Source organism: Ambystoma mexicanum, chromosome 10 (genome assembly GCF_040938575.1).
Source record: "Ambystoma mexicanum isolate Mex_15411 chromosome 10, UKY_AmexF1_1, whole genome shotgun sequence".
In the NCBI taxonomy this organism is placed as follows: Eukaryota; Metazoa; Chordata; class Amphibia; order Caudata; family Ambystomatidae; genus Ambystoma; species Ambystoma mexicanum.
This window is the reverse complement of record NC_090932.1, coordinates 517,415,209-517,428,400: the sequence shown is the minus strand read 5'-3', so window position 1 is coordinate 517,428,400 and position 13,192 is coordinate 517,415,209. Positions and strand designations below refer to the sequence as shown.

The 13,192-nt window shown below is 43.5% G+C and overlaps 1 protein-coding gene across 2 annotated transcripts in view; it reads right to left on the bottom strand.

Moving 5' to 3' along the window:
- Positions 1 to 6,754: 6,754 nt before the first annotated feature.
- The window catches only part of NRROS (negative regulator of reactive oxygen species), a 295,538-nt gene continuing 289,100 nt past the window's right edge, over positions 6,755 to 13,192 (bottom strand). For both annotated transcript variants that reach the window (XM_069618068.1, XM_069618069.1), the window contains exon 3: positions 6,755 to 10,345. In XM_069618068.1, coding sequence (XP_069474169.1) covers positions 8,378 to 10,345 — 1,968 coding nt within the window. In that variant the 3' untranslated portion in view covers positions 6,755 to 8,377. The remainder of the gene's footprint in view (positions 10,346 to 13,192) is intronic.

Here is a 13,192-nt window from a genome sequence, read left to right as displayed (position 1 = left end):
AAAGGCCAAAACTAGATACTTGAATTGGGTCCGTTCTCATATATCCATTCTTTTCCAGCAGGATAGCGAGATCATGCTTAACGCTCTTACTTATAAAAGCTCCACAGACATCTGAAACTTTTAAACCACATAAATTTTTCGCACCAATTTGGTTCACAGGCAAACTAAGTGGATGAAGAGCAGTGGGTCTCACATTTTTCTAACTTGTACGCTGATCCCTTGTTTGACAACTTTGTATATTACAGCCAAACCAAGTCTGATTGGCATTTGGATTGTGATGTTGAAACCATCATATATTATATAAAACTGGCTAACAACTCGAGAGCGGCTAGGCCGGATGGTTTAAGCAATATTATGTTAAAGAATAATCCGGAGCAGTGGGCGCAAATTCTATTCCACTTGTTCAAACATATATTGAATACAAAACGTTTGCCAACATCTTGGCACATGTCTATGATTGTGCCTATCTTTAAACAGGGTGTTCGAAGAATTATAGACCCATTGCGTCCCTCGATACTCTGGGAAAAATCATTGCTAAACTAATAGTCAGAGATTTTTCTGCCTGGACCCTACTTCATCAACATCGTGATCCATGCCAATCAGGCTTTGTTGCGGGAATGGGAACAGCTGTTAACCTGTTTTTTCTCAAAGCTTTTAAACTACAATGTCTCTCACAGAAACAGCAGATTTATTTTGCCTTTGTTGACTTGTACTCAGCGTTTGACTATATTTCCAGAGTCAAACTCATGACAAAACTCGCCAGAGATAATTGTCCGCCCACTCTGTATGATATAATTTATCATTTTCATTCCTTTACCTCTGTAATCCGACTTAACCTTAATGGATTACTCTCAAGACTTATTCTTACATCGTGTGGCCTTAAGCAAGGCTGTTTTTGGCCTCAGCTATTTTTAATTATTTTATTTATGATATTAAATTTAAGTTTAAAGCTGTAATGTATGATTCACCGAGAATTAATGGAGTTCCCATAAAATCACTCATGTATGCGGATGATATTGTGTTAATTTCCAAAGCTCCTGGTGGATTACAAAAACTAGTATCAACCTTTGAATCCTATATTGTAGAAAATGAACGCAAAGTAAATACAGCTAAGACCCAAGTGGTCATGCATAATCCTTACCGTGGTAGCCATACCCTGAAGCAGTGGACTATTGGTAAATTTGTCTATCGTCCCTGCTTACACATAATTGGGTGTTATCTTTGAACCCGCTTCCAAAGCCACAAAACGTCTAAACCAGATAGATTCCAAACTCCTATCATCCATCTCTCAGGCTCGCATCCTTCTTGCATCCTTCTTGCTAGATACGGCAAATTTTCGATTACTCTGGTAGTAATCATTTGGAAAATGAAAGTCTCGCCTGCAATTCTATATGGTTTAGAAACAGGATCTCCAATATCCACGTTTATCTTGGACAAGTGGGAAGCCACATTTTGGCATCAAGTGTTGCGACTCCCTCAATGCATCCCAATTTCGTGGATACGTTATGAAATAGGGACCATCTCGTTGTCTGCCACTTATCAGTGGAGACAATGTGCATTTTTGAGAAAGTGTCTTATATCAACTCACACAGAAACCCTACTCAGAATGCTCTCAAACTATATGTTCAGCACGGAACATTCATTCCTGCGAAAATGGCTTTTAGCAACATACATGATATTGGCTCATGCAGATTGCAACGGTACACTTTTTGCGTTCGCTGGAATTAGACACTATAGATACATCAATAAATCTGAGACTTTGGATGCATTAGTTTACTTATGAAATGATCATGATCTTTCTGAATTATGATACTAAAAATACACATGTTTTATAGATTGTTTTATGGTTTTTTTTTTTTTTTTTTGGTTAATTGAAAAACCCAAAATGTATATATACAATGGGCCTCTTTACGAGGTTGGAGGTAGTCATGGCGCTGTTAGCGCCATGACTACCTCCAATACCGGTACCATGTCCGCCCTCGTTCAATGGGGATTTACCGGTCTATTCCGACCTTTTTCGGGACCGGTAAGTCCCCATTGAAAAAGCCATTCCCCATTCCCATTTCAGCCCCCGGAGGGCTCAATGGGAAGGCGCTTATAACGGTACGGCAAATTGCGGTAACGTTATTAGCTCTGAAGTCCCTTAACGGGCCCCGTCCATAACACCTGGTTAAACCAGGCGTTAAGGAAGGGACCCGCTAAGGGACCTCGGAATAGGGCGCAAAGGGATTACTGGCACCGATGTCCTTAACGGTGCCTGGTATCCCTTTGCACCAACCTCGTAATGAGGCCCAATGTTTCTTACGTACCATCATTCATCTATTTTGATTTGTTTGATTCTAAAAACTGTAATGAACCATATCATGTTTTATAAATGTTTTGTTAAATGTGTTTTATATTGAAAAGTTGATGTACTCAACTAAATCAATAAAAATAAAAAATAAAAAATAAAAATGTGTTCATCACGAGCAGTTGCGGTCATATCAATTGCTTAAAGTGCTTTGTGCAATATCCCGGCTTCAAGCCAAATATCATTGCTTACTGAGGTAACCTCCCGCAGAATTTTGGTTTGCCAGTTTCCTGCATCATCCTCAACCCATTCTCCTTTGAGAAATAATTTAGTTAGGAGATGCTCCCTGGCTTTGTACAGTAGTCATTTTCACAATTGGCTTTTTGCGCTTTAATAAAACTTTCTTTATGTAGCCGCAAACTCACCCTGTTCCTGCTTGATTTCCTCACTCAAATACATTCTTACACACTCTTAATTTCCTACCTATAGAACTCCCTGGAACTCAGGAGTCAAGTCCTAGCGTGACTTCAACAAAACAAAGATGACTTTTCCTCCACCTTAATGCAGTTGCATCAAAATGAACAGACCGTCACAATGTACTTGTCATGGGTCAGGAATAGGAAGCTAAATCCCAGCCCGAACCCCCACTTTGTAACGGTTTATTGAGAAGCCATCCTCAACATGGGGAGTTCCTTCCCTCCCCACTCACGTGGTTATTAACAAACTGTTTAACAGATTCTTTTTTAGCCCTATCTCAGACACATATCATGCCCCTTGCACCCCTCTCCCGTGAGCTAACAATGAGCAAAGAACCAGGCCGGTGTATGGGAAATATATTGGTATTTATTTAAATTAATAGTAATAGAAATTAGCATGAAAATGTTAATACCCACTTTATCCGTGGCACAACACAATCAACTTCTCTCAGCATAAATAAATCACACAAGTGAGTTAAAAAGAACACAGACACAATTCTTACTTTCTGCAAATTTCACTTCACAAAATAATTACACTGATCAATGACAAAGTGCCTCATTACACGTTAGGTGGTAAGGGTTTACCGGTACAGGTAAGGGCACCGGTACCGGTAAACCCTTACCACCTTACTACGAGGTCCCTTTGCGGGACCCGACCTTAACGGCTGGTGTAGACCAGCCGTTAAAGTTGGGAGCCGCAAAGGGACCTTGGTGCTAATTACGGTACCGCAATTTGCGGTACCATAATTAGCCCTTTCCCCATTCCGATTGAGCCCTATGGGGCAAAAATGGGAATGAGGAAGGGCCATGGAGAAAGGGGGAATTACCACCCCGCCAACCTTGGAATAGGGTGGTAATTCCCCTTTTCTTCATGGTGGTACCGGTATGGTACCGGCGGCACCATACCGCATTCCGTTTAATGAGGCCCAAAGGCGCTTGTGTGCTGTTGTGCGATTTTGATTTTCCTGCAGGCCTAAAAGGCTAGCAGTAGGATTTCAAGATTGGTTCCAATATATATGGAAATTATAATTTCGCCCACACGTTTGGTTTAAAATAAACACAGGGTGATTTATCGCTTTGTTTTTCAGACCCCCCCCCCTTCCTTTGGGCTATGTTGGGAAGTCTGACAGAACAATTGGAATGCTTTGGGGAATTTTGGATTTCAGACCCTCCACCTCCCCTTACTGAAAGGCCTCTGCTGGGGAAACTGGATAAAAAGGTTGCACTGATTTAAGAACAAAGACACCCCTCTTGCTTAAAGAAGCCGGGGTCAGCTGGACAACAAGATTTATCCAATTAAATTATAGGCTATAGTTTTCAGAGCACACTGGGAAGTGAGCTTTGTTAATTTCGAATTTTAACAAAATTCACTCCGTAGTGTTCTGCCAAATGGGGAATTAAATTAATATTTTTGTTTACATAGGCTAAGGATCTACACAATTTTGCCCCTCCCACCCACTATAAAGGGAAAGGATTCAAGGCAAGCAGGCACCCCCCACCTTTTGGTTTTCCAGGGCTTAGTTCTACTTAAATAGCAAGCATCTGTTTAAGGTTCAGGAAAGCCAGCTGCATCTCAGGAAACTCTGGAAAGATAGGGCAGGGGTCTGGTCACTCCACTCTCAAAGATGGCCTCCCGCTCTCGACCACAGGACCCAGTCCGCTTTGAGGCTTTGATAAAGATAGACAGCTCCACTCAGATGCACTCTCAGCAATCTCCTCTGGTGTCTCCTTACAGCTGTCAGATGGTAAGGTTCAGCAGCCTTCCTGATGGTCTGTCTCTTCTCTATGTCCTCCTGGCTTTCTCCTTTTTTCTGTCTCACCAGTTTTTGTGTCTCCTGTCCTAGTGCAGTCCCCTTATAAAGCAGAAATGACATCACCAATTTTGCAATCTTGGGGAAGTACCCTGCAATAATCCCTGCCACTAGGATTGGACACTTACTCCTCTCTCTCCTCCCAACCCCGCCTCCAAGTCAAGATTGGTTTAGGGGCTTGGAGCAACATATGAGCAGTGATATCTGTTCCACTTTTGCTTTTTTTTTTTAAACTGTTTTTTTTGCACACATATGTGCATGCCGTTTTTGTTTTCCATGTGACAGGGATCTTTCGTTCCTCCTTCTTTTGTAAATTAAAATGCTGCTTGTCATTGGTAATGACAGGTAGGCCCTTTTCCACATGGCTCTTTAACTTTACTTGAAAAACAAAACGAATGCCAGGCTGTTTTTGTTTCAGTTTTTAACATCTTGCTATTCATGTGAAAGGGACTTCTGTTTGGGGCCTTTAAATGCACCACACATAGGAACCCCCAAGACATCATCCAGGAAACTCCAATGTTTATGTTCAGGCAACCAAACAATTTGGAAAAAGTGACTGGCCAGAGCAAACTCAGACATCAAACAACAGACCATTAGACGAGTGCCAATATTACCTCATCATTTAAAAAAACAAAATCAACATATCATAAAAACTATCAGGACTTTACAAACAGAGGCCATTGCCTTGCACAGTGCCTTGCCAATGCACAGAAGGCTCAGCTACCATTTTGTACGTTGCCGAAAAAGAAAAAGGGCCTGATTCTGAGATTACTTGTAGGACTGGTGGCCTACCGGCAATCTCGGCTTACCATTTCCGCCGTCCGATATCCCAGTATAACCGGGATATTACAGGCAGCGGCGGCGGAACGGTAGGTTCCCATTCTCATGGAGCATCATTGGACTCCATGGGATGGGAACCACTGAAGCACTGGCACCGTTGCTAACAGTGTCGGTGCTTCAGTTCACCTGAACTACTGGCAGGTCACGCCTGCTGGTTGTTGACTGCTCCTACCGGCTGACTCGGAGTAATCCGGTATGGAAAAAATGGCAGAGCCGGTAGTACCAGCCATTTTACCAGCATTCTTTCCAAACCGGGTTACTCATAATGAGGCCCAAAGAAAGAAAAATGAACATGCAAGGTTTCACAATGACAAGTAGAACACGGGTCTACTTCAGGACATGGGGGGTCATTCCGACCCTGGCGGTAGGGGGTTAATGGCACCAGTAAGGATGCCGGTGCCAATAACCCCCTACCGCCCTTTTCCGAGGTCCCTTAGCGGGTCCCACCAGGACAGGCTGATTTTACCAGCCGGCCTTAGCGGGACCTGTTAAGGGACCATGGAGCTAATAACGGGCCTGCGATTTGTGTGCCCGTTATTAGCTCCTTCCCCATTCCCATTGAGACCTATGGGGGCTCAAATGGAAATGGGGAATGGTCTTCGAAATGGGGACTTACCGAGTCTGCATAGGTCGGAATGTCCTGGTAAGTCCCCATTCCGAGACCACAGACTCGGACCCGAGTTTGGAGGCAGCCATGTTCCTAGTAGGACCATGGCTGCCTCCAAACTCGGAATGACCCCCATAGACTTAAAGAGATAAACGTGACAATGCAGAATGCAAACTTCTAAACACAGATACAGAAGATCCAAAATGAACCAAATATGAGCACCCAATACTTGCTTCATTTTGGATCTTCTGTATCTGTGTTTAGAAGTTTGCATTCTGCATTATCTCGTTTGTCTCTTTAAGGCTATGTTACACTGCATACTCTAACACCCATCTGTCCGACTCCCCCAGCCTAGGCAAACTGCCTGAGAAATTAACCTTATAACCTCTTAAGGTCTAAACTTATACTATCAACAGGTAAATTGTGTGCAAGGTATGACTTTCCTTTCGCGCTGGGAGTTTTGCACTTGTAATGTAAGGTGCTCTCTATGTCACTCACAGTGATTTGCAAAACAAATTGCTATGATCAGCAGCTGAAAGCAACACACAGAAATACATGTTTTAAACTTTCTATTTTTTCCAAACGTGCATTTCCGATCATACTGTAAAACGCATTTTTAGATTGATAGCAACAATTGAATTCCGTTTCACTTTACTGTAACCCACAGAGGAAGAGGCCTGTGTGGTCTCAAACACAAGACACCAAAATACTGATAAAAGAAAAGTATCGATTCTTACAAGGGTACATATGTTTTGCTTTAAAACGTGACGTGCACATTATGTCTGAGCAGCAAGGTGTTCCTCTTGGTGTTACATAAGCCCAAGAAAACTATATTGTATTTCACAAATAAACATTGTAATTTGTAAAAACTGCCTAAAAATGCCCCCTTTTAGATGTTCTGTCCCTTTCATATCTCCAATGTCTTGCCCTTTCCCATATCCTAACCCCCTGCCCCTAAATGGGAGTAATTCAAAGTCACCAGAAAGGGGTCGTCAGTGAATCATCATATATTTTAATCATGCTGACTCGAGATGGAAAATCGCACCTTAACAGAGCCTACATAGCTACATAGCATAGCTAGTGGTTTATATATGGCTAGTAGGAGAAATTGTTTCCTCCATTGAAAAAAAACACACACATTTCAGTTTGACTCTAAAACACCAATACAAAATATGCACTTCTTACGAATCCTCATTGACTAATGCTTGACACCTGATAATATAATAGCCAGCAGATAAAAACATCAACTTTATCCAAGTGTTTTCACTCCTGTTTTTGGAGACCTCGCAGCCTACTGCTTAAACTTTGATGATTTTGTTCCAACACAATGGGGTGGTCGTGCGAAAATATAGAGCTGGAGGTGTGGCAGGTTCAATAGTGCGGGATAAGGGCATGAAGGGACAGTCTCAGCAAGACTTCAGTGCATAGAGTTACACTGCTAAATGTGAGTGGAGCCTGCACACTGATGAGCAAGTGTTAACCAAGAGCAGAGTGGAACAGCATTTAGAGATACGTGGATGGACAGAAAGTGGAATGGTCGTGGACAGTGGTAAGGTGAAGTGGAGGGCACACAGTGGAGATGGGTAGTCCATTACTGAGGGGCACGAAAGAGAGCAGGGTGATGGAGCAGTGAGGTGCTAGGTATGCTACCATAAGGAGCATGGCGGGGTGATGAACATTCAGGTGCAATGCAGGATCCAAAAGGGAGGGACAGTAGATGGCCCATAAGGTTCTTTCCTGTGACTGTCATTTGCCCAATGTTCATTTGAGGCTAGGTAACGGCCCTTTGGAACCATGTCTGATGGACAGCACCAAAGTTATTTTTAACAGTTACAAAGAGACATCAGCAAAGTAAGACACTTTATACATATCCATGCAGCTCTCGGTTAAATAGATTTGACAGATTATTAAGAAATGTGCTGAGACTTAAGTAAACATGGCATTCATGGTAGAGGGTGATCTCTCCACGGTATGTAATAATGTGACCATGATGGCTTTGAGATATGTGTATGAAAAGGGCAGCCAAAGAGAGTAGAGCAAAGAGTTGCTGCCTGGTGACTGCCTTTGAACGATACTGTTACTCTCCCAAGTTGCTGCCTGGTGTCTGCCTTTGAACGATACGGTTGCTCTCCCAATGAAAATGATGTATTTTCTGTGATGGAACACTCATTTAATTCCTTCCCACAAACGTAATGTTTTTTGTAAACGCTTACCACATTGGTTAATCTCTGCTCTACAGTTGCAACAACACACACCTTTGCATGCTACAAATATGATAATGGACCACAATCAACATTAAACGTTTGGACCATAATCTCATTAAAACATTTATTAAGTCTATGGTTATCGAAAATCAGTAGCCACTAGACCTCCTCCATCGTCGTTTGACCATTTTGAGCATGCTCTCTTTGAACGTTAAAAAAAGGATTAGCAAAGCGACGAGGAGAGTCAGGCAGGTTGGAAGTGTGAGAAGCAAATACATCAAGGTATCTGTGGTTATCATCTGGCAGCTCTGGAGAATGGACTTTGGGAGCTCCAATACTGGCAGAATATCAGAAGAGTAGTTGCAGGTCATTAGCCAGCTGTCCGGGACATGGATAGTTTGGAGATTCCTGAGGAAATTCCACCAGGTCATCTTACAACAGTCAAAAGGGTTATGGCTGAGGTAGAGTGTGTGCAAGCTCTTGCCAAGCTGTTGCTGGGCTACTTGCACAGGAAAGGACTGCAGGCGATTGCTCCGAAGGTCTAGAGTGTGAAGTCGGAGGTTGCTAAGCGATTGAGGGAGGTGTGCCAAGGAATTCTCAGACAGGTCTAGAGTTGTGAGGCTTTGGAACTGGGAGAAGTCGGCATCTATGGTGTCTGAAGAGAGACCTGTATTCCGTAGGGACAGGGACTGCAGTGTTGAAGCAACATCCTGTAGTGGGCGCGTACCCATTAATAGTGCTCCATAGTTGCTAGAAAGGTCTAAATGGGTAAGTAAGGTTCCACTAAAGGCATGGTGCACCACCAGGCCACATCCAGCTAGGTAAAGGTGCCTTAATGATCGGACATTCCTAATGTCAAGGCAGGACGGGTCCTCATCTGTTTCTGCCTCGACTTGCCTCGGACAGAGGTTTAGACGATTGTGGCTGAGGTCAACTGTAGTTATGTAGCTCATGTGATTAAGAAGTTGGCCCGGTAACCTGTGTAACCTGTTGTCACTTACATTAAAGGTTCTAAGATTTGGCAAAACTCTTTTCGAGTTTGGATCAACCTGCAGGTCTAAGATCTGATTATGGCTGAGGTCCAAGTCAACAAGTGATTCTGGCGGCTCCTGCTCTGTTAAGTGTATGGTTTGAAAGCAGTTATGGTTAAGCTTTAGGTGAGACAAGGATGTCATCGTTGCTAGGAATCCATTAGGTAGGTACCGGAATTGGTTTCGGCTCATGTCAAGAAAATGCAAGGCCGATACATCTCCGAGTATAATGTCCATCCAAATATTGATGGTTGTGTTGCTAGTGACATTGCTGCTAATTACATGAAATGTCACATTAGAATCCCTGAAGGCTGTAACATTAGGGAGCTTGGCATAAAAACTCATCCTGTTGTCTGAAAGTAGAAGTGAGTGTAGATTGTTGCTCTTAGGCAGAAGTGGGAAGAACAAAAGTTGGTTGCTGGACAAATCCAATGTCTCCAATTGAAAGTCATTGTTGGATTCATCAGCAAGAAACCACTCAATGCTGTTGTAACTGGCGTTGAGCACCCGCAGCTGTGTTAGACTGAAGTCCACAATGCAGGTTATTTGGTTGAAGGCCAGATTAAGCCTCTGCAGTTTCCACATGGCTTTGAAGGTCCCTGGTTCTATTTCGTAAATGTAATTTTTCTCTAGGTTTAGCTCCTTCAGTGCTACTAAATCCCTGAAGACCATTGAATCTAACCTCATGAGAAAATTCCTAGACAATGATAAGGACTCCAATGAAGTTACATTCTGGAGCAGTGTGGTCACCATGTCTTCAGTTAGAGAATTCTGGGATAGATCAAGCTCCTTTAAAGTTGACACAGAGCGAAGCGCAGCCGCAGTCACAGTGAAGCTTACAAACACACGATTGTCCTGTAGATTGAGGTTCGAGAGCCTTCTGTTTGCCAGGAATGTCCCCTGTTCAATGATTTCTAAATTATTCTGACGCAAGCTTAGGCTCCACAAGTGGCTGTAGTGCTGCAAAGAGGAATTTGTAAGACTCTGGACAGCATTTAGATCTAGGAAAAGCTCATCAGTGTTGGCTGGAAGGTCCTGTGGGACTGAAAGGAGGTCTTTTCGGTTGCAGTCTGCAGATCTGTGGACCTGTGGGAAGAGACAAATATCAAGGACTCAGAGGCATTACAGACTTGAGAGTAGTATACATTAAACAAACTGAATAGAAGCCTCACTGTTGTTTTACCCTGCTTGGCCACACATACTTCCACGATCCCATGAATGAAACAATATTTTACAGAGTTTATAGTATTCACTTTTCATCTGTTCATTCTCAACTTATTTAAGATCCCCTATAACTGTTGTAACCCTAGGTATCAGTTGTAGCCTTGTTTCAATGCAACATTACACAGTAACTAGCAAATACTAGCTATACAATATTGTGGGATTCTCCTACTTATGACATGACACTAGTGATGTGTATGGGCCAGACAGAGAGATCGGGAGACAAACACGAGCCTCTGGTGACTGTTTCAGCTACAGGAAAATATAGGAAATGTATAAGTTACTCATGGTTTCCTGCACTTGTAATCTTTAGCCTTTTACGACAGGCTTAAGAGAGGCACAATGGCATTAAGATGTGGCCCATCAAAGTCTTGCCCAGTCCTTTGAATGTACCGTCTGACCCATGTGAGAAACCAAATGGTGTCTCACTTGCTAGTCCCCGGGGATCTCTCTCTCAAGTGTCCAGGGCCCGGCCATCATTTTTGGATCCAGACCCTGGGGGTAAACCAGTGCGCGAGGAACACCTGCGTGAGGGATCTTCGGGCGGTGGGGTGAGGCAACCAATGGTGAGACGCTGTATACCCCTTTCCCGTGCCCATACCCCATCCTATTTTATAGGATTTTCCAACGTCCCAACTCCACCCCCTTTCTAAACAAACACTGGGCCGAGGAAGAGGGCGACTCTGAGTAAAGAGGCTAACACATACAGATCTCAGTGAACATGTCCCGTTAATCAGGTCAGACAAAGTCAGGCACTTGACCTTAATCACATACATCTGTTACCCATTAGCTCCAACCACACAAATAAAAGGCGTAACAAAGATACACTCTGAGCAAGGTGAGACCTACGGGGAGAAGGTGAACCCCATAGGTGCAGGATAACTGGTCGAGGAGCAAAGCAAAGGGAATGAAAATCCCGAAGTTCCCTGCAGGAGGATGTTGCCTCCTGGAAACCGTGAAGAAGACGCAGAGAAAGTCAAATCCCAGACAAGAAGAAGCCTGCATTGTTTTTCAAGGACACCAGCGACCCTCCCGGGTGAACAGATTTGGGGAGGGGAGGCTAAGCCTGTGGTATCAACCTTGGCCCGTGATGCAAAGCAGCAGAGACAAGAAAGCAATGCACACAACCAGTGAGTTAGCGAAAGACATGAAATGCCGATCTGTGTCAAGGAAAGACTGAGGCTGCAACAGTGTTTCTCACAATTGAAGGTTGCGCGTGTGCTGATAAGACGCGAAAAAAAGCAAACCAGTAATAAACTTTTAAGTTACGATAACTGTGAAGCCAGTGATACAGAGTAGCGGAGTGGTAATGTGAAAAAATGAACTAGCCCACTCGAAGGTCTCTGCAAAAGGTTTTGTTGTCTTGTTATAATACAGCAAATTGAACAGACTCTGAAATGCGCAATGGTCAAGATCAACCCAAACGATAGGGGAAGTTAAAAGGTGATTGCTTGAAGAGGACGATTTCTTTGAGCTATTCTGATTATGGTATAGAACTACCAATACCAAGAGACATTGTGGCAAGGAAGAGCTAAAGTGAAAGGCGAAGTGGTCCTGCGGACGGCTATGGTAAAAGCCTTGCACATTCGAAAGTCTTCGACATCAGTGAAAGGTCTGAGCCCGACTGAGGGAGACCAGAAGTATGAAATAAGTTAGGGGAAGTGAACCCCTAAAGAATGTGAATGAAGTTTGGGGAAGGGAATTCACAATCAGGAACCCGTGCCAACCAAGGTGGGAGGGTTGACTTCGATTTGTCTTCCGTGGGCAGGAAGGAGTTGTGTGGTACTCCCGCGGGCATGACAAAAATGCAACCCTTAATTTTTAGACTCATAGAATTCCCAGCTTTGAGACTTCTTCCACTATTAAAACTAGCTTTGCCTTTTAAAATAGAGCACGACTTGTACTCTCAACCACTAAAAGAACGATTGGAAACCTTGAAATTAGAGTCTACTTTGCATCCAATTAAAATGACTGTGTTATTTTAACACAGCTATTGCAAAATATGGACAAACTTTCTTCTCCCAGCATTCTTCTCATGTGAACTCCTTACTAAATAAGTACTTACAAATGTTATCTGTAGTTTCGCCCACCTGCTCCACAAGGTCACAGCATGTTTCAACAAATAATGTCTCGATTGACAAATATAAATGTGACTGCTTCATCCGCTGTCTCCGATCAATTACATGTAGATGGACATACTTACGGGAGGCCTCTTACCATGTGCTGCATGATTTTACATAATTTTCAGCGAGCACAGCAGGAGGGAGGAATTTAAAATCCTCTTTTTTAAATCGCCATGTCTCTAAGTCCGAATTAGTTAGAATGATGCTAATAATTGGTAGAAGCAGCCAAGATGCATGGCCCCAACAATGCCCTCAAAGTGATAAAAGTAGTTTTAAATGTAGTCAATGGGCCTCATTACAATGTTGCTATTCCGAAAACAAGGGTGTCGGTAAGCTCACTGACACCCTACAAGTCTGTCTGCCGGAGCTGCTGTGCCTGACAGCTCTGACCCTGCCGGGCGCAGCGGCCACGATAGGCAGACTTGTCACAGGAGCACCAGCACCGTTGTTATCGGTGCCGGTAGTCCCGTGTCCCTACTCCCATAGAGTCCTATAGGACTCTATGGGAATGGGGTAACAAATGTACCAGCGCCTGACTTCCCGGCCGCCGAGCCCAGTGGCACGGGGAAGTCAGGCGCCAGTAAATTAT